Source organism: Papilio polytes, unplaced genomic scaffold, assembly GCF_000836215.1.
Source record: "Papilio polytes unplaced genomic scaffold, Ppol_1.0 DF824381.1, whole genome shotgun sequence".
NCBI lineage: Eukaryota > Metazoa > Arthropoda > Insecta > Lepidoptera > Papilionidae > Papilio > Papilio polytes.
In genome coordinates, this window is record NW_013524823.1 from 180,357 (window position 1) to 203,980 (window position 23,624).

The 23,624-nt window shown below is 31.8% G+C and overlaps 1 protein-coding gene across 1 annotated transcript in view; it reads right to left on the bottom strand.

The window, feature by feature from the left end:
- The window catches only part of LOC106099359 (gamma-aminobutyric acid receptor subunit beta-like), a 37,195-nt gene extending 33,498 nt beyond the window's left edge, over positions 1–3,697 (bottom strand). Inside the window, exon 1 of the mRNA XM_013277888.1 lies at positions 3,634–3,697. Within this exon, the coding sequence (XP_013133342.1) occupies positions 3,634–3,689 (56 nt within the window). The 5' untranslated portion in view covers positions 3,690–3,697. The remainder of the gene's footprint in view (positions 1–3,633) is intronic.
- Positions 3,698–23,624: the final 19,927 nt, after the last annotated feature.

Sequence of the window (23,624 nt, forward strand, 5' to 3'; positions counted from 1 at the left end):
CCAGTGCGGATTGGTTGACTTCACACACATCTATGAATCTCTTTGTCAATATGTGCAGGGTTCATCACGACGTTTTTCTTCATCATAAGAACGTCAGGTAAATGATGTACGGGCGGAATTCGAACCCAGGACCAGGATTACAAGTCGTTTGCTTAAAGCACTGACCACCGACGCTCATGAACAGAATGATGATACAGAAATTATGACTATAATGAAATAATGATGGCTTACCATCAGCACTTCAATTGTCACACATATCGCATAATGAAATAGATTTAGGCTATTCTAGAATAACGCGATTCATTCTTCAGTTTAACACATACTGTAAGAAAAAGGAAACAGTTTGCTACGAACGGCTACGGGACGGCTACGAAATTTTGTGGTAGCACTCAATAAGTACTTTCTATTCGTGAATACGATGTAAAAATTAAACCCTATTTCCCTTGGTCATCGCATCACACATATCGAATAATTTTGCTGTTTTTGTTGTTTTTAGTATAAGACAAAGATTTATATAAAAGGGAAAAATATTAAAGTTGAGCGGAACATTTGAATTCAATATTCTTAATTAAGCAAGCAACGTCGATCGGGTCAGTTGGTATTTAATAAATTTACCGTTATTGAGAATTTCATCCATTTAAATCCGGAAAAGCTCCAGGAAAATACGACTCAAAGGTAGAGAACGTCTTTGAAAGACGATATCACATAATATCGGCATCTGGTACAGGTATTGAAATTTCGTCGTTCCAATAGTTGTATTGCGGGACGTTCAAATTCACTACCAATTCAACAACACATCTACATTTCCGTCCGCTATGTCGTCCGTAATCTCCTAACGTCATCGAGCTCTTTTATAGCCGTGATGTGTTAATGGAATTTTCAATGGAACTTTTGAATAACAAAAGGCAACTTTCAGCTGCAATGCTCTGTATAGCTAAAGTCTAACGTATTATTTTGCTATTGTGGACCTGACTAATACCAGGAACAAACCCTGTCAAACTTTAATAGCATGTTAGCTTTAGTAATGGTGCTGCACAATGTGCAAGTTTTAATAGATTAGAGTTGTTCACTGCAGTCCTAACAAGCAAAAGTTATTAATGTCCGATGCTGATGGAAATTTTAATTAAATGTTTACTAAAATAACATTTTTAAACGCAACTATAAAATCGAATATTTGTGATGTTGTAAATTTGAAAAAATTGCATACTGAAGTATATACGCGTAGAATATGTATTCAAATTAGATAATTGTTATTAATATTACACGTTCTATTAACATAACACGATATTTTTTTACTTTTAATAAAGTCTAAAATTGTACTGCTAATACATTGATATTACTTTATAATAAAGATGTTTAAAGTTATGTGCTGAAGGTTTCCTGTTTAAAATATTATTTATTTTTATTTAGTATAATTTTTACAGATATTAATTCTTTACATAATCTTAATATTATAAAAGAAAATTTTTAGACGGATGTATGTTTGTCTTTGTATATCTGCAGAATAGTAAAACGATTTTTGTTGAAATTTGCCATACATGTGTAACATAGTATGAAATAACATATAGACTACAAAGTTTTTTTTTTATTTCGGACTCAATCGCGGGCTACGGCAAGTTTGAAATAAATTCCTGTATGGTACTGTTGCATACATTAGAATCATTTATTCAAGACTAGCTGTCGCCCACGACTCCGCGCGGTGATAAAACAAACTTTGTAAATATCATTGTTGTTCTTCCAGACTATTTTTTCACATGATTATCCATGACATTTATCTATGTCGTTCTACAGATACGTTGTAACAAAACATCTATATATCTAAACTGTCGCAATTGTAACATTAGTAAGATTTTTTGTTAACTAACTCTAAAAGTTAGGGAATTTTTAAAATGTAACTTCTCTACGATATTATCCCGAGGCTTTAAATTATCTATTTTAGACCGAACATCGAGCCGTTGGATCCACTTCAGAGCATAACCCTATCGCAATCTTTTTTATGGCTCTCGAGGCACCTTATTCGAGATTTCGTACTCTAACTATTTCACGGTAATATCGACCAAAGGGGTGTGACTACTTTTAGTATTAATGAAATAGAATGAAATGAAAGCGATTTTACTTAACTACTAGATTCGTTTTTGCAATTATCCACAGCAAATTAATTTATGACGGAGATAAAAATGATGTGACTTTTTAATCCAAGTACTAGGGATAAGGCAGCGGTTAAACATGACAATTACTATTTGTTATTTATTTATTGTAACTTTTTATCAAGAATTGATTTTGTATGTAATAGTGAAATATACGTAGGTTTTATTTTGTATCCAACGGAATTGATTCGGAAATTGGAATTCTTTATGCGGGAACTGATAGGTATAAGGGCCGCTATACACGGACTGCTTTGGCGCAATGCCAACTGCATTTTATCGGCGACTGCAAACTGACTAACGTGAACTGCTGATTGCCCAACGCCAAAGATTATTAAAAGTAGATATTCAGAAAAAACCGCATACGTACGCAATTTGCGAGGTGAAATTCCTTATTATTTAAATATACTTCGTAGTAAAAAATATACATTTAATGCATTGTGGATGAATGAATTTTTCAATGACTAAAAATTATTCCATGTAATATACAATACAAAAGATACGCGCATAATCATTTCTAAATTATAACGAAAAATTCGTTTTAATAACAGATCTCTATTAAAATGGTGTAATTAAAATAATGTAGATATTGTATTATAATTATAATTTTATCTAATAAATGTATTTTTTTTTAATTCAAATGTCATTATTAAATTTGTCTTGAAAAAAAAAAACGTTTCGAATATTTAAAAGTGAAAAGAAAAGACGAAAAATTTAAAAGCAAATGAATACGTGATTTCACCGTTTCATTTAAGTACATTTTAGTAATTCCTATTAAACAAAATTTAGAAACACTATTAAGTATTCAAGTTTCTTAAGCATAAACTTATTAAAGTTAAGCGTAGTAAATTATATAGTACAAGCTTTCAGCCAACGTATTCACCCCAAATATTTGTCGAATCGATAAAATCAAGTCGACATCCACGCATCGTACGTACATTTGTGTTAAGAAAATTTGGTAATCCGCCAAAGCTTAGTGTTAATCCAAGAAAAAAAAATATCTCATTAATAATCAACTCAAAGTAACCTTTATCAATTGAAGACAAAAATAAAAATAATTAAAATAATACTATTTCACTTTCAGAACATCCGCAAATGGTCGTGCGTAAATACGTACGTAAATACGTAAGCAGACTAAAACTTTATAAAAGTAGAAATAAACGAAAGTCTTTTGATTTTTACCTTGTAATAATTTGGAATATTAAATAAAACAACGAATCACTTATTAAAAGTTAAAAAAATTATAAATTCCCATGTAAACAAAACTTTTTGAAAGTTTTAAAAGTAGTTTTAAACTTATTTAAATTATTTTATCCTTTTTAATTAATACCTACATAACTCAAATAATTATTTTAAAGCTGTAAAATATTTTATTTTGAAAAAAATAGAAAAAAGTCTTAAAAAGTTTTAAAAGTTTTTTTTATTTTTTTATTTTAGTTTATGGTATGTTTTGTAATAGTTTTATGTGTAATGGGGGGGTAGTACTCACGCGACATGGATGAGTTGCGGGAGCAAGACAGCCGCGAAGGCGAGCAGCAGCGGCATGCCGCTCATGGCACGGACGGTGAGCGCATTGAGACGCGGTCCCCGCCGAAGTTGCCGTTTTTCATACGTCGGATTGCCGACGGCGTTCGGCTCTGCGACGCGCGCCATGTTTCACATCGATCGCAACACGACCCAGTCGACACCGCCTGTCGCTACACTGGCCCTATCGACCAACGCGCCGCCGCAGCCAATGCGACGATACTCGACTAACAATTACGGCGCGCACTATTCAAATTAAAACTTAAAAAATGCGCGCGATCCTTACTTTTGGACCTTTTGGACAGAACCATTGGCTTCGATACAAACCACGTTAAAACTAAACTCGGTTTAAACGTACTTTGCGCAATGTTTAAAAGTTGTTTGTCGCAGTATCGAAAACTTTTTACGAGTTTTCGCGCACTTATATTTCTGAATACTTTTTTGGAAAGTATTGAACTTATTTATTTTTTCATCATTTAAAAATAACATGTGAAGTATTGTTTATTTTTTTTTAACATAACTTTGTTAAATGAACTTTTAATAATGACGATTTAAAAATTTAAAAGTTATAAAAAGAATATTTAACGACTGACTTTCTTGCTTATTATTATCATCATAATATTTTGTTACTTAACTATCTTCTATTAACTTTTCGCCGTCTTATTTGGGATGTAAATAAAGCGCAGTTTTGCCCGCGGCGTAATGCGCATGTCTACAAATCATGCTGTCACTTTTCCTTATTACTCTTACTCGTATTTGATATTTAATAACGGCTTTCGAAACTATTGGAAAGTTTGTATAGGCATTCCGATACCTTCAAACTTTGTAACTTGAATTATTTTTTTAATATCGAAATAGATTTCTAACTTCTACAGAGATTTTGAAGTTCAGATTCAACACGAATCGTAAATTTAGTACTTTGGTTTATATTTAATGGTGTTTAGAATAATTGTAATTAAAAATAATGATCGTTGCAATTGTTTCTTTTATTTTTAAGTTATGTAGTTATACTTATTGAGAATTTCGTTTGGGAGTATAAGTTACATTTTAAAATCTTGGTAAATACTTGGTTACACAAACTCCTTTTATAACTTAACACTATTAATACAGGAAAAAAAGCCATGAAGATTTTTAAAAGATTTATTTTAAAACTTATTTATTGGTTTTCATATTAAAATATGTTGTACAAACCAAATATAGTTAACGTTTTATTTTTTTGACGTTAAAATTCGATATTCGAAATGTTTTGTTGGTTAAATTTAACACTTACTCGATTACTAAAAGTGACGAGGAATAAAAACATTTCCCGTGAAAAGCGGATTTCGAAACATTTAAAAATTCCATAGGCTTGAATTTTATTTCGTTGGAAGCTAAAGTGTATTCTATGATACATGTTTATAATTGATTGCCTCTTTTTAATAAATTCGTAGCATTAGTTCTTTAATCCTTTTTAATTTTTATTATTAAATTTTTAAATTAATCCTTTTTATACTTGTTGAACTTTTCTGTTGGTAATAAAATCTTTTTTTCTTTATCTACTCAAGTTCAAATACTTTTTAACATATATACATGGGTCCTACAAAAAAATATTTAAAATGAAAAAATGACTATTTTTATTATTACTATTAATTTTTGTTAATATATGTTTTTTATTCAGCCACTTGTGTCAGAAGCTGTCCCCACGAGTGTCGTCAATCGTTATTCCTTTTGTAGGTTCTGGACAAGGCTATGTTTGCTTAATTGCTCTCTCTTTTCAGTGTATGCTGAGTGGGCACTTCACCTTTGACAGCGGCGTCCCTGTGTGCTGAACAACACGGACAGTGGCGGTTACATCCCAACGAGATGCTTTAAATAAACGTCCATTTCAAATACTCCAATTACAGGGTATATTAAATCGTTACTGTATTTAAACGTTTAAGCAGACATACACGGATTGTTTTAAGCATTTACCGAATGTTATAATTTATTTTTTATCCTCGGTGGTACGTCGATTGCCTGATGGATTTGATCTTTATAAGTAAGTTAGTAAGTTATTCGATATCTCGTGTAAAAAGAAGACTCTTTAACCGTTTTTTTTTAAGATTTATTGTTTTATGAAGAATAACATTTTAAAACAAATAAAGTGAAATTCCGGATATCGCAGCGTTAGTTTCATGTCAATATGCGGAAAATGTGATAGATTTTTTGAAAAGGTTTCAATGAATTATCAAATTTGTTTTTAACTATTAGGTAAAAGTATTACGTAAACGTATTTTATATTAAAATTGTTTTAAAAAATTGTTTTATTATTAGACAATTTCCGAAGTTGAAAGATCCTTGTTCTCCCATCACCGCCAATTATGACCAAGCACCATTCGAGTTTAATTCGAGAAGATATTTTCTGGCCTTTTATAACCGATCAAAGCTTAGCTAATTGTCTGTGATATTAAAGATAAAATATCCACAAGTCGGCCCATCATGCAAACAAGAAAGTTGAGTGCTCTTCACTATTAAGTGACATCTTCCATCAAGTACCCAATTATTATTCAACTTTGAAAAAATGCCTTTGACATTCGAACGATTTACTACGATTTACTTTTATAAATGGCTGGCCTGAATTCTCTTATATTATTTAAGAAAAAAAAATCCGTAACCTACTAAGCAAAAGCCCTGTCTCTCCGATTTGCGTGGAGATATCATTGTTCATAGCTGCTGTTAACTTCATAAGACATATTTGCTTTTAAAATACCTTTGGAAATAATATACTTAGTACTTAGTTTTAGAATGTTTTGTGTCACTAGTAGGTTGTTCATTAGTGATAGGTTGAACTAAGTTTGAAGGGATAAAACTCTAGTTACGTAATTTGGAAACGCGTTTAATGAAGTTATCGAATTAAATTGATTAACGAATTGTTAAAGGTTGCTGGGAAACCCGCCATAAGACACAGGATTATATAAAACTCCGGATTTTAAGGTGAAAAATCTCGCAGAGTACCGTTGCCACATTTTGACTCAAAACATCGTTTTATCTTTGGTTTTGTCACTTGAAATAACTCTTTTATAAATCCGGTTAACCTGAATACAAATTTATTTCTAGTCCGTGCACAAATGGAGTTCCGCTAAAATATTTTAGCATCAATGTCAAGACCTTGTCTTGCATATTACATAGAAGCGGCGACTTTGACTTTGAAATCTGTATTAGTTTAAACTTCGCTGCAAGCTGCAAATAGCTCATTGATATAACCAAAAGCGAGATGTAATTTAAACGAATAAAGCAATAAGCTGTCGTAAAAGGATATCTGTAAAATTATGTCCATTTGAAAAACTTGTTAATTAAAAAACTGACAAATACCAAATCAGATTTCAATCACATAACTTTATAGTTACATATGAACGACTCCGTATGCGAGTTATAAAAAAAAAACAAAAGTGAGTAGCCTATGCGTTCTTCCACAATATCCTCTACATTTATGACGAACTAAAGATCCGTTTATCAGTTTAGATTACAAAAGTCTAACAAACGTCCATCTAAACTTTCACATTTATAACATTAGTAAAATTTGAATTAGATACCCTTAGTTCAAGCCTTTTTAAGCACTATAGTCAGTCTTATAATCTAGAGCAGTAGACAATGATAAAGCATATCTGCGATTTTTTTATGACATTTGCTACGATCTTAGCGTACTTCTCATACCCATATATTTGTGCTACCATTTGAATAATTACAAACTCTCAATAAAAATTAAACGATCACAACCTTTTTTTATACCTTTTAATATAGTGTTTATTCCTAATTTGTTATAGCAGACAACAGTTTAATATTCCGAACGACAGGATAAAAGACACTTACAAACCATTTTCCTTATTTCTTTCATTATTATACGAAGGTGATCATGCGTGAACAATGACAAGCTAATCAAAACAGGAACGAAACGCTTAGGTTGGGGGTGAATAGTTTGTGGATATCCACATCTCAATCAATAAACGATAGAATGTTACCGCATGGTAAGCGTTCATAACACGCTACTACAGAAGAGCGTTTTTAATTTCATTTTATAGATGTTTCTTTAAACTCTCTGATAATAGTCAATCAGAAGAAGAAATCAATTAGAACACGAGCGCCGCTAAGCGACTTTCGAGAGAGCTTAGAGTCATTCTGAATATAGGGATCGTTGCGAGAACATTGTTTGAACGATATGAGCTTGGTAGATCGATAGTATCCTGACTGAGGAGTATTGTGAATGTATTCCTCGAATCCGACTTTACTCATGACTGCCCACATATGTTCTTGAGAAGTAGTAATTCTGATATCGTGCTAGTTCAAGCTGGCATACATATATTCAATTTTAGACATTTAAAAAGCCTTTATTATATTTTTGTATGCTTTTTGACCATGTTATATATAACCTTAAATGTTCATATCGTAAGAACAAAATTAAGAAGAAAAAACTTGATTCTATGTATGCATACTTAGGTTAGTTTTTGACATCACAGTAGCGTTTGCTTCATTAAAAAAGTCTGGCATAATGAGCTTTGAAAACGTGAAAGGCACATCATTAACCAGAAAAAAGTGTAGTTGTTTCTTTCATAAAACTTCTATGTATATCAGGGACATTGTTAGGACTCCGATGACTGTTGAAAGAGGGATAAGATTTTCTTACTTTTGATTTTAAATAAATAAATGAACAAACTAGTGAGCTCGATATATAAAACTAAAAGCTTTTATTACAAAATTTACGCTATTAAAATTTTCAAGTCACATCCCTTGCCAAGGCGTAAGGCTAAGAATGTCTACTTAGTAAATAATTTCTCTTTTCACTACGACAGAATTGCACGTGCCAGATTTTTTATGCTCAAGTTAAGGTGACAAATGAGAACTCGGTTCACTTTTACTAGAATTGTTTTTTTTCTCTATTAAAATAAAATAACCTCAAGACCATAAAATTGTATTTTAAATCTAAATTAGTGTTTTTATGTTATATTTAAATACATTTTAACATTCGATACCTTTATATAAGCTGTCAAATTTGTTGAGAATCCTGTTCCTAAGTTTTGGACTACTAAATGTATTAAATAAATCAAAGATTACAAATATTGTGTTAAAATAAATGGTGAATGTATTGTTAAATAAATTGTGTATTCTACAATATTCGGTATGAAAATGTTCCATAGATCTACGTTGATATAGACTAGACCAATTATTATCTAGTGCTGAATAGCTGTGGACAACTAAATTGTAGCGGTATACCGCTAGACTAAGGCACCGTGATTGGCGCAGTCTGCGTGAAATTCCGTCATCTGAGGCGTACCAGGATTTCAGAAATTCACGGAAGCTTGTTCTATATCACGCACTAACTGGTCAATTTATTAATACACTAGCTTTCGCCCGCTACTCCGTCCGCGTCGTGTTAAAAAAAAAAAAACAAAAGTGGTCTAGTTATTCTTCCAGACTATCCTCTACATCTGTACTAAATTTCATTGAAATCCGTTTAGCCGTTTAGGCTACAAGTTCTAACAAACATCCGTTCATCCATCCATTTAAACTTTCGCATTTATGATATTAGTAAGATTTCTTGTTAATGTTATGAAAAAAAGATAAAAGATGAACATTATTTTGTTCTCCTTCAATTGTTTCTTTCAAAGACGATAGGAATTTTGTCAGTGGTGTCTGTTACTTTTACGCATTAGTTAACCTTACGATGTATGTTAAAGATAAGTTAATTCTTAAATAATTATCAAAGTTATTTATTAAATTTAATAATTATTTAAGAATTATTATATATTATAACATTCAACAAGTTTAAAGTGAAGATACTAAATAAATAAGGGTAGTTTTCTTCGACTTTTCGTTGTACTCCTTTAAAAAGTATAAGCAGACTTGAATTGCGTTCGGAATTCTAGAGGATCAACTTATTGCCTCAAGCTTTATACCGTTGCGGCAAAAGTTTGTTTCACAGTATATCTTACTTTAGCTCGTATTTCATCTTTGCATTGCTTTAGTTGTAACAATTCTTTATGTCATAGATATATTGTGTATGGTTTTTAAATAAAATGTTTTGGATATACTCAGATATTTTGAATAAAATTATATTGTAAAAACTGTTAACAATGTTTTAATTTTTATTTTCGCAATGTTCTTTTAGAAATTACATCTAAATTATACGAAATACTAAATGTTATTTTGAGGTATGTTTATTGTAGCATAAAGTCCTTTGTTAACGTGAAAATTAGCGTATGTTTTCCATATTATTAGGATCATACACCGTATAATTAATTAGTTTGTTATTCCACTAAGTGAACTAGAACTTAATTATAAAAGTGAACAAACTCTCGCTTAACATTTTGCTGCGTCTTTTGTGCACAGGTTGTAAATTCATTATTATTTTATTCGTTATTTTTGCTAATAACAAATTATTTTAAACGGCAGTTAATTATTGATCACAGACGACAATACTAGATGTCGCCAGCGATTAAGAAAAAAATGAGACTTAAAAAAAAAAACAATAGCCTAATCGATATGCCTAATTTTATTAATCTACTAGCTTTCGCTCGTGATTCCGTCCCTGTGGGATAAAAAAGGGGGAGTAGCCTATGTGTTCTTCCAGGCTATCCTCTACAGCTATACCAAATTTCATCGAAATCTTTTCAGTCGTTTAGTCTACAAACTCTAGCAAACATCCATTCATCCATCCTTTTGCATTAATAATAATTATTATGAGTATGATTAGTATGAAGTAAGTATGATTGCATGATTTCCTTTTATAATTTATCCAGCTTCTTTCTGAAATTACGTTGTATTATATAAATATGCAGGTGTTTTTTGAGTTTATCAACAACATACAATCTGTAAATAAATAAAAAATTGGAATTTTAAAATTTCAATTTCATACAAAATATCTCTTATGATTTCCTTCACTAATAATGTTTCATTTTCTGTCGCTAAGTTTTAAATGTTACTTATTAACTTAATTCGTACTCTCTCACTTTGGTTCGCACGACCTTTTCGATGCAGTTTGCTAAGGAGCTCAACTCCCTTTGTTCCTCGTTCCGCGCTTTTAAACTTTTAAACTTGTTCAAATATAAACTACGACAAGGAGATTCTTGTTTTCCAGCAAGTAAATATTACTGTATATTATTCTTAAATAAATTCCTTGTACTTTTTTGCTGCCACTGCCATTTTTTTTTACATTTTATCGCATTATTTTATAGACAGGTTGTAGAAATGAAAACATTTGTCTTTATCATTATTTGCTCACCTTTGTTCTTTTACCTTTACAAATGTTAAGGTAATTGACGTCAACAATATAATAGTGCACAATGTAAGAACTCAATTACACCGATTGAAAATCCACGTAACTAATTGTGGTATGGATTCTTAATGCAAACACTCGCCGGCTGCACTTCGGTGTGTACTAAGTGAATTCTTTATGTGACAGGTTTTATATCGGGTTATTTACGACTACGCTTTATAACTTCACATGATGTTAAGAGGATAAAAGGTTCTGACGATATTCTTGTAATCTAGGGCATGTCAAACTAGACATTGGGAGGCCTTTGTCCAGTGGACTGTTACCTGTTGCTGATGATGTCTTATCACCTTAATCACATGATCGTGATGAGAATTTATGTGTATGGAAAAAGTAGAAGAAGGATGTATGGATGTATTGTGTGGAAGGAGATATTTATGAGAGATAATTGATGTACAATAAATAGAGATGTAAAGAAAAGTTGCCTAATAAAGTGCCGACTCACCATAGTAGCAGAGAAATTAGGCCACTTTATAACATTTTTTACAAGACAAAAGGCATAACGAAGTGATCTATGACGCCTATGGAAATCCGCAACACCATAATAACTACAAATTAAATTGTAATATCATTACCCGCCTGTTTGATGGGTAAAGTTTACATAGTGTACTTTGATAGTATTCTACAGCTCATAGAAAGGAATCAATCCATGCATTTCTTCATCAATATTACGTATTCGTAGTAAAATGTTTTTAATTATAAATGCAAACAGCGCACCCTGTTAGTTAATGGATGACTCATGATGTAGTGAAGTCTATACCAACTTTAATTAATTTACCTTGCAAGTTAAATAGTGTTTTTTTAATGCTCAAGGTTTGTTGGTATTTAATTATTGTAATCATCTGAAATTTTTACTCTCGAACTAACATCAGGTCTATTGGCTGGTTAAAGCAGTAATTGTGTCATAGTTTACAAATGTTTAAGATTACCGGTACAATAGAATAAAATACACATCTGCACGATTTTTTATATTATAAAATTTACCAGTAAAACAACAGTGTAATTGTGCTCGAGAAATGTACACATTAAGAAAACCTTTTACGGTATCTTGATGCAATGTGTAAGAAGACGTCAGATTTTTTCCAAGATATAAAATGTTACACTAGAAAGAGCTGTTGTTCTTAACGTATACCCATGTGCCCTCGTTTCTTAAACTGACGGAACATGGAGGAATTTAATCCCAGTCCTTTATTCTCATTTTGTCTTTCTTCCAGGACAATGCAGGCGAAAATAATAACAAATATTGGGTAGACATTTAACTTGTGTGAGTTATTACTAAGAAAGTGTATCGGGGTCATTACTTGAATAAGATTTATGAGAATTTATATGAAACAAACTATACATAATAAGAACTAAGAAGTCAGCGTTGGGTGAACAGCAATTGTCTTGCCATACACGGACTATGTTTTTCAGTCACTGCTAAATTTCACCCGGCCGCTTATCGCTACCGATTATTAGAAACCGTCTATTTATCGGATTACTTATGTTTCTATATTTATTATTAAAATAATAATTTTACAATAATACCTCGATATTGAATTTCAGCCCTTAATAGATACGAACACGCAACGCTACACACGCTCAGTTTTATATGAACAGTCGAATCATTCAGATAAATCTTACGTGTGCCGGCAAAACTAAAAACTGTGCCGTTTCTAGTTTTTTTTTATATAATAACCACCAGTAACCACCTAAATCGACCGAAATGGAAAGCGACCGCTGCCTATAAACATCTGCAATTGCTGATGCGTTGCATACCCTTAATTGACGGAGGAGGAGACGCACATAAAGAGGAAATTTTCCCTTTCTATACGTCTCCTCCACCGTCAAATCCACTTTTCCTTCCCATATTTTCCGCTTAAAAAAAGGGTGGAAAGGGAAAGAGACTAAAATTAGGCCTCCGGCACCACACTCATCAGATGAAATGCGGAATTGCTATCACTTCACTGTGTGGTCGTGGTATTTTACAGGGCGAGTGCGAAGATGTTAAAGCGGGCTCTACCACTGTTATAGTCCTGTCCTAGTTTGCTAGATTTGTCTGAACGAACGAACTGTTCACATAAAACTGTCAGTTAAAGTCTTGTGATGGATTTAGGTAAACAATGTGTGAGATCAGCTTAGTTATCAGTAAATCTAATTAGGATTAATATGTTCAATAATGGTGTATAAATATAACAATACGAGCTGTGCCCGCGACTTCGTCCGCGTGGTATTAGAAAACATACGAACTATATAAATTACAAAAAGCTACGTATCCCTCGGGAACCGGACATTTCTCGGGGATGAAGCTTATCCCATGTGTACTGCAGACTTTGTTTTATATCTGTGCCAAATTTCAAATGTTGAACCGTTGCAGAATAATCGAGTAAACATTAAAAAACTGAATTAATGAATCCCACGGGAAACGTAACTATTCCCGGAATAAAAAGTTGCCTATGTGTTCTTCCAGACTATGTTCTAAACCTGTGCCAAGTTTCATGGAGATCCGTTCAGCCGTTTAGGCTACAAACGCTAACAAACATTCATCCATCCATCTAAACTTTTGCATTTATAATATTAGTGAGATTCCTAAGGTAATTATTGACAGTGATACAATTGGAATCTAATTGTATCAATAAGCTAGCATTAATTAATATAGATTAGGGCGATGTGATTAGTACGTAAGCTTACAGTTATAACTGCTTAGCATTGTAACACGTTAATTAGTGGCACTAATTGAGTAATCACTAGTTATGTCTGGAATTCCCGTTCGTAACGTGTTCAATTATGTAATCCGATTACCATCTACATGTATGCAAAATTAGGTATTGTAATACATATATAGAAGGTTTAGTAGATTTCAACATAATGGATAACGCGGAAAAAGATTTTAGTTTAAGTTATAAAGTATTATAAAGGGGAATGTGTTTTATTTTCATATTGTTTCCTAATTCGTAACGATAAAAAAATATATGACGAAAGTTTTTACATAGTATTATGTAATACTTTTGACGGTAAATAGTGACATTTTATTACTAATATAATAATGTAAAAGTTTAATATTTTTATGACTTCCGAAACGAAAATAACCTCACTAAAGAAATCTAATTATAACTATCTAATTAAGGAAACCACAATCTTAGTTTAATAGGAGACAGATTACTTTCATAATAAAACTCAAAAGTTCTGACAATATTGCATTTCCCGGGATACAATGTTAAAAAACGGAACATATCCGATACGTTATTTTACGCTTTTATCGATAACACGTCACACAAAATACCTGAGCTTGACATACCGGCAGCGAGGCAACCGGGAAATTTAAAAAACCTCTGAAAGCCCGCAGCGGGAAAGCGTTAGCCGGCGGGAAAGTCGATTGAGCTTTTTTGATTTATTTTACATCCTCGTATTGGCGAACGTAGATATGATTTTTATTGTGAATTTTACAGTAATGCTACGTATTCGTACTAGTGATCTGTTAATCGAATTACGATCTATTTTATTCATTCATAATCAATGAAATCTTCGCTTTAAATTCAATAAGACGTAGGAGAATAAAGTAGACAAAGCTTTTAATATATTGTCATTCAAACATTTGTTTGTGTATTATTTGTTTTCACGTTTTTTATATCCAATTCAGTAAAAGATTGATTGTTTTTGTTTTCCATGATTAAGTTTACATTTTGCACAAATATTTAATGTTCCACAATAAGCAACAGTGGTAGAGCCCGCTTTAACATCTTCGCACGAATGGGCCGGCTCGCCCGGTGTAATACCACGACCACACAGAAAACAGGCGTGAAGTGGAAGCAACTCCGCGTTTCGTCTGATGAGTGTGGTGCCGGAGGCCTAATTTTAGTCCCATTCCCTTTCCACTCTTTTCTTAAGAGGAAAGGATGGGAAGGAAAAGTGGATTTGACGGTGAAGGAGATGCATAGGAAGGGGAAATGTCCTCTTAATGTGCGTCTCCTCCGTCAATTAAGGGTAGGCAACGCATCTGCAATTGCGGATGTTTATGGGCAGTGGTTGCTTTCCATTTCGGTGGATTCGGGTGGCCGCTTGCTCGTTTGCCGCCTTAAATTATAAAAAAAAGAAAAAAAAGCAATCTTTTAATAACCATTACGACTAAGTGCTACTATAAGGAAAGAAAAAATATTAAATTTTACTAACAAGACTTTATAGGAAATAAATAACGTGATTACTATGTTCAAAGTTAACAGGGAGTCGCAGGGCTTCTGAGGAACATGAACCCTCTTGTATCCTAAGTAGTAAGTAGTTTCGTAAAGTTAGAGCTTCTTGTATGAAAAGTTTTGACGCTAATGTTTCAGGTAAATTTAAACGGTTATTTTAAATATCGATATCGTGTATCGGAAAATTAAACAGAAATTGTAAACTGAAGTGTTTAACGATACTCGTTGACATAATTACTTATTATTTATCAATCCAATAGTTTCATACCAAATGTTATTTTCTAATATCGGGGCCAGGGAATGTCTTACGAAAAAATTTCACCTTACACTTGCACATGTTGTTAACATATAAATACTTCTGAATCCGTTTATAAGCACGTTCTGTTAACAACATGTGCAAGTGTAAGGTGATTTAGCACATAAAAGTGGTTCTTCCGTGGTCATTTAAAAGTCGCATTGCGGTATAACAGAAGCTTCACAACGTGCCAGAACTCGCTTGGGTCATAAATACCGGCTCAAAAATGTAGAGCCAGTCTTACGTTTTATGATTAAAATGTACAACTCACCAGCATATAATAAGCCGGCGATATCAGTATTGTTGCGTTTACGAGTACTACATTTGGTGTTCAATTTTTAAAATGTTGCGTAATTCAGAACGAGTCTCTGGTTATTTGCTTTTATATAAAAAATACAGCAAGGACCTCCAGGTAGGAATGTATCTATATTTAATATGATAAAGAGGAAATATTTATATTTTTGTATGTATTTAATCTTAAAACTATTCTACTATTAGAAAGGTAATTTATCTGTAAGTAACATAGGCTGCATATTTTTTTTTTTATTTCACGCGAATGAAGCTAGTAACTAATATTTTGTTATTCTCAATGTATCCAAATGTAAGCAAATAATGCTATAACTATTATTTTAAAAAGTATCAGTTAGAAATATGTTATAGTTATTTCAATAGTCTATCCTAGATTTAAAAAAAAATATTATAAAACCCTGATCCGTCATAAAAATAAATGTGTAGGATTACTATGAAAATATCCCAGGGAACATCTCTTTTATAATGAAGTAGTGGCGAAACGCATTCGTGTGGAAAATAAACTACTGTCTCTGGGGGTTTCGTAAAAATTGCAGCCTGCAATATTCACCTTAGTGAGAGCGCGCGCACGCCTTCGACTATCGCAGAACTGTTTAGTCTCGCTTTGATTCTTATGACCTTATATTGTGGAGCTCACACCACTCGATTTTTAGTTGTCCAAGTAAACAATTGAATTGGTTGCGAAACAATCGACAATTAATAATCGTACAACCGTTGTGCGATAGTTTAGTCAAAGGTGTATGCCGGCTCTGACTTTTAAAACATAGCAACATACAGTTCATTCATTTTAAAAGCTCTTTTAAAAATAAATAAAGTTGTATAACGCTTGCTTAGTACGACGATTATTTTAAATTTTTTATTCCTTGAGTTAAGTGAATTTCCTGGACCGCTAAGAAATGAAATTGCAACGTTACTATTCGAAATAATAGTATTTAATATTTTAGATACTATCTTACTGATATTTTAAATTAAAAAAGATAGCATGATGTTTTTATCACTAATAAACTAATAATAAAAATACACGAGCAATTTACTTCGAGCGCTGTATTTATAAAGGCGTTTAATTAAATGTTATACTGCTAAATCTCTGTTTAATTTGAATCTGAAATCTGAAATAACATCCTTGTTCTATTATGGTTGGCTGTCGGGGTGATTTCAGAGAACTATTTTAAGCCACCGAAACAAACGTCCATTGTTGTGATGCAAAGCCTCGAGTACAATGCATTAACCGAGGAGCACGGATTATTTGTCAACAAAACAACAAAAGGCACGTCTAGTTTGCTTTCGTATTTATAATAAGAATATTTAATTTCTTTACATTTCTTTAAAACAAATCAAAAATTATGCATTATGAGGACTTGTGAAGCCATCATCTCATACTGTAGTTAAAAATAAACTAATTTTAATTATTAAGAAATTTAGATGGTATATTATAATATCGTCATCATAACCAGCTAACTAAACGTCCCCACCGAGGGGCTCGGAGCGTACTCTAAGTTAGGGTGACTAGGCCATAGTCAAAAAAAAGGCCATAGTCAACCACGCTGGCCCAATGCGTGATACTCTGTCTACTTGTGATAATTGGAAGCAAGTTTATTACAGACTAGCTGTTGCCCCCGATTTCATCCACGTGGAATTATAAAAACTTTGTTTGATTGTTTACATGCGTCAAATTATTAATTGCAAATGTCAAAATGACATGACATGATGACAAAGCATGGCAACGTTGCTTCCTAGATGTTGGCAGCAACTTATGGTCTCTTTCCCACATTAGGGGTTTTAGCCAAAAAATTTACCCCCTAAGTTTGATGGCGTGAAAATATATAGCCTAAAGCGTGACGTAAGTGTAGGTCTTTTTATTAAAGAAAGAATTATTCAAAAATATAGTGTGATTGCTGACATCTTACGCCACAAAGTAGTGTGTGTTTACGCTTTATTATATTAGTATAGTTTCCATATCTAAAACGTTAGTGATATTGTCAAAATATTGCGGTACTATTAATTGAAGAGGATTGAAATGCCGGGAAAATTGCCACATAAGTTAATACGTTACGGATTTACTTGCAAATAAATTTCTAAAAAATACTGTTTAGTTTTTCTCAAAAACTATTGTTAAAACCTGCATTAAAATGAGAATGCATTTTAATGATAAGAGCGAAAAGTGTTTCTTTTGTTTCGATAAAACGACGTTGCCATAAAATTCCTTTTAAAAAATAATCTTCTTTCTTTGTGCAAAAATGTTTTCCAATTCAAGTAAGACTTTTCATAAGAGAGACGCGTTATCGTCCACAAGTAGACAATTATAAAATCTTAAAGACGCTATTGGCATAGAATATTTACTTTATTTAATAAAATAATGAAGGCAAAATATTACTTAATATAATAAATTTAAAATAAAAGGTTCACTCATAGCCATTTAAATATAAAAAAGCCTAAGCTTTAAGTAAACATCAGTTAATGGAAAAATTGTTCAAATCAGCTCCCACATTACTGTGTCAATATTATAGTAGGTAAAAGAAATCTAAAGTGCCACTTAGCTCGGTAATTGTCTAAGCGTAATATAAAATGCTAGTTAGGTAGCAGATGAGCTTTCAATTATCCTGTCTGCCATGTCTAACTGTTGACATGTGCTCGTGAATATTTAATAAATCAATCTATTTTTACTAAAGCTTTTTTTTACTTTTCTCGATTTTTTATAATCACGAACGTCACAATTCAAGACGAGTTAAAATTATTTCTAGTATAACTAATGTATATCTGTACGGTGGTAGACGAAATAACAGACCCTGATCGCCCGATAATATCACGACCACTTTTAAGAGGGACGGGAAGTGCTGGAGGCCTAACTTTAGTCTTTGTCACCTTAATACGAGGAAAGGATGATAAGGGACAGTGGATTTAGATGTAAAGCAGATGCTTAGGTATGGGAAATTACCTTTTTCTGTGCGTCTCTTTTTTCCTTATCTGTAGATTAAAGGTAGGTAACTCTTCTGCAACCGGTGATGTCTGTAGATAGGCTCTTCCCATAGCCATTTATGATGGGTAATATCCTTTGTTCCTATATCCTTCTTTTTACCACAAAATGTATTTTATAACTACTACCGCAGTAGTACATATATCTTCTATTATATTATACATCTTAAATTTTCATCAAATATTTATCTAAAAAGACTTAAAAATTAATTTTATAAAAATAGATTCAATAAGGTACTTTAAATGTGTACTTTGAAGCCGTATCATAACCTAATAAATTAAGACGCGTCGAGTCTTAGTAGTTTACTGGGCAAACATTCGCCGCAAACTTCGTAAGACGTGACAAACTTTAATACCACTCTTGATGCAAGCGCCAATCATATTACCAACTTCAGTTACAAGTTCAACTTGTACTTCGCAGAGATCAAATAAATGTCATAAAGTTAATATTACATATAAACAAATCTTTATTCATTTAATAACTTCATTTAGAATTATTAAAATGTCTTTTTTCATTGCAATTTCATTGGTTAAGGTTTTTTAATGTTTACTATCGTAAAATTGACCGTAATTCTATTCCATTTGTAATTTATTTAATTAAATATATTATTTATTAACCACTCAAAGGACAATCGTTATCGGTTAGAGGACGTTCGGTTGCTGAGCAATCATGCGTTTTGGCACGTTAAATTCTACCAGTTCTGGCATCGCCTAATTAGATGACTAGGTTATTCAGTCTATTTGTAGCACTATGTATTTATTAATCTCTGGAACGACTGGACTAATTTTGACGGAACTCTGATCAGTACACTCAAAATATTACAAGACATTTATTTTATCTTCTGATATTGATACTGCATCTAAATACCTCCGCATCCTCAATAAGTGGATAAGTGTTATAATTATTTTAGAGTTATAAAATTCAGTAGTAATCGTGTTTGAATAAAAATTAAAGTCACAACTGCACATATAGTGGTTAATAGAATGTCGTATTTAGGTTAGGGACATTTTTCAGCACGCCATACGTCCGCGACCTACTGAAATAATTCGTAGTAAATAATAATGGATATGATTCATTTATTTATTTGATCGAGTTGTGTTAACTGAAGAGCAACCATTAAGCATTTATTAAACTAATGAATTAGTGGCAATAGTATAATATAGTCAGTCTCATTTCGTTGGCAATTAAGTAGTCTTTATTTTTCGCCTAGTCGATAATGTAATAGAGTAAACTTTTTGGTCGAGGTAATAAACTTAATTGCTTTGTAAAAGGACAAGATTATTTATAAACTCTGTATAGAATAGAAATAACATTATATTAAAATTATTTAAGAATGAAAATAGTGTGAGGCTTTCATATGGCTCAATATGACGAATGTGTTTTAAAATTTAAATTAAAAATGATTTTTTTTAAAATAATGACAAGTTGTAGTTCGCGACTTCGTCCGCGTGGAATTAAGAAGTGATTAGCCTATGTTTTCTTCTAGACTTTCTTCTATGTCTATGCCAAATTTCATCGATATCCCTTCAGCCGTTTTGGCTACAAACTCCAACAAACATCCATCCATCAATCAAAACTTTCGCATTTATAATATTTGTAAGATTAGTATAAACAATTGTGTGTGTTTTTAAAAATAAATTAAAACCAAGTTTTATTTTATTTATTAATTTAAATTGAATAATCTAAATCCTAATAACAGATTAATGTCTTGGTAACATTTCCGCTAAGGTGTTAAAGCATGTCGGTTCGCAGAACGCCAACCTCATTTGCATATGCATTTTAATTACTGTCGCCAAGATTTTAGATTAGTAATTTAGACTAGACGAAATATTAGTGTGCGATATAAATTTGTAGTTTAGGGATCCTCTTTGGATGCAGATAGTTTTTAAGATCAATATTCCTTTTTTAAATGAGACATAGTGTGTGTTGTTTGACTGTATTTATAAAATTTCATGCAAGTACAATCGTACCAAATTAAAAAAGACTTTAATTCTTATATTATAGGTTATGTATATACTCGTAGACCCCAGTTATTAACCAAATCTGGAAACAAATGTATCGAAATTAAAAAAAAAAATAAACACATATAAATTCATATTAAACTTACTACCGACGTTGTAACAAACTTGGAGCCAAGTTGTAAGACCCTCTTATAATAAATTCAAATATCTAACTTGTTGCCAAAACTGTGAATAAAGTTGCCTGTAGTTACGTAATTAAATTTGTTGCCGCTATATTAGACTAACTTTAACAAGTGTGATCTAAAATATAGTTAATAATTTTAGTAATAACCTGGACATGGTTTTTCCACAGATAAGAATTTATAGTTTTTTACTATTTTGACTTAATTTTTACTTCCAACCTGTCATTTTAGTCCAAAATATTCATATTATTAATTTTTGAAATTCCTAAATGAACAATGCAAGAACTGTGTCCACAAAATACAAGAAAATGTTCCTTAAAAAAATATAAACTTTAATTTACTACATTGAGACGATAAGTTCTTTCAGCTAGGCACGTTTTGCTCACCCAACGTATTTCCTTTGGAGCACGTTTTGTCAACAAAACTGTTTATTTTCTATATGATTTAATTTATCTTTGGTAATAGAAATAGCAATTGTTTCCGATTTGTCCTGTCAACTCTGCAATCCTTTGTTCAAATATACGATCCAATTTGTTAATTGTTTGCTCATTGGCAGACACATAAATCGAATAAAGCTTGATATACAGCAACAGCAAAGCTACGTAATAAATAAATTACGACTTAAACATAACATTATTTTTCATAAACAATACAATTTTTATCGCTTCTTTGAAAACCTGACTTCTTTCAACTTCTAAACGGAAGTGTTCTAGACTTGTAAGTGATTGAATATTTTTCTAGGCGCTCAGAATGCACTTACTTCCGATATTTCCGTGAGCGTAGCACTCGATTTACTCCCTGTATTTTAAAAATACCGAGCAAGAGCTTGCCGTCGTCCTGAAGGATTGAGCAATACATAAATCTAGTGTTGTGAAATTTAAATGCTTTTATCAATATTAAACCAACTAGCTTTCGTCATCAACTCCATCCGCGAGGAATTAAAAAAACAAAAGCAAGTAGCATTTGTATTCTTCCAGTCTATCTTCTACATTTATAACAAAATTCGTCGAGATCCGTTCAGCAGTTTAAGCTACAAACATCCATTCATCCATCCATCCATTCGTCTATAAACTTTCTTATTTAAAAGTATAACATTATGGAGATATACTGTTCAAAATATTGGCATACAATCTTAAAAGCGTAGCTTGTAAGCTTTTAATAATATTATGCTATTCTAAATATTTGTTGCAAATTTCCAGTTTCCAAATACAACGTAAGCGGATTTCAAATTTATCAATTCATTCGGTAGTGTCGGACATTTGATAGACCGTTTTAAACACAAAGCGCAATGACGATGTTAAATTTTCACCGATTAAAAGCAGGTATATTAAATCGGAAATGTGTTATTTGTGCGGATTAAAGATAATTGAATATTTCGACGTGAACTATACTCCACTTTTCTCTTTTCCGTGGTTATGAATTATGAATACAATCAGATTGGACGTAGATGGTTACAAACGCAGATTAGTACCGAAGAAAGTATTGTATTGGGAGAAAAAGTACACATATGTATCTTACTAATATTATAAATGCGAAAGTTTAGATGCATAGATGGATGTTTGTTAGAGTTTTTAGCGTAAACCGCTGAACGGATCTTGGTGAAATTTGGCATTGATATAGATCATAATCTACAAGAATACATAGGCTACTTTCTTATGTTTTTTTTTAACTCTACGCAGACAGTCGCGAGTGGAAGCTGGTAAGAAGATAACGATTTATGGAAAAGTAGAATAAGTGCAGAAAATAAAAGCATGTAAGCATATAAAATTATTTGATCGATACATTTAACTGGTATTATATTGTGATATATTTCTTAACCAACGCATAACTTTACTATTAAGATTAAATGCAGTGTACGCTGCAATGTATCTTGCTATCCGAGCCATTTATCACTATTGATTTTCTATTTGTTGGTCAATGGCTCGTACGGGATTTGCTTTTCTACAAGTTTTATTCAATAAACTAGCTGTTCTCGTGCGGCTTCATCCGCATGAAATTATAAAAACTTTATTTTATTGTTTACATTTGTCAAATTCTCAATTGCAAATGTCAAAATAACCGTTATCACAATTATCTTGCTTCCTTAATGTTGGCAGCTTGTAGTTTATGGTTTCCCTTTCTCATGAAGGCTTTTTACAATTTATTTAACCCTTAAGTTTAATAGCGTGAAAATGTATAGCCTACATCGTAACGAAGATGTAGGGATTTTTATTAAAGAAATAATTATTCAAAGATATAATGTGCTTGCTAACATTCTACGCCACAAATTAATGTCTGTTTATGCTTTATTATATTAGTATAGATTGAAAAAAATCTATACTTACTATTATCGGGAAGCAAGTTTAAAAAAAGGACAACGATTTGATCTGACTTAATTATTAACTATAAATTGTATAATATGCTTACCATTGATTGAGATAAAAAAAAATGTATTACAAAAACTCAAATAAACATATTTTGTATACTTAAGTTTGTTTGAATCAGTCAATCAAAAAGTCCTTGAGTAAAGTGGCTTCGACCTGTATAACAGTTTTTATTTCCATTTTGAAAATAGAAATGTTTATTGCTTATAATTTCACCTTGGTCACAAAGCACTATTATGTTCAAAGTTTAATTTTGTACAGTTGAAGTGTACACCTTTTGTTATGTGGAAGTAGTTTATTACAAAGTTTATAATCCCTGTTAAACTAAATGGTACACTATGGTTACAGTGACCCGCTTTCCTCAAACTTTATAAACTGTTTGAACAATTCTGTAAAGTGTTATTGTTAGATATTTTTT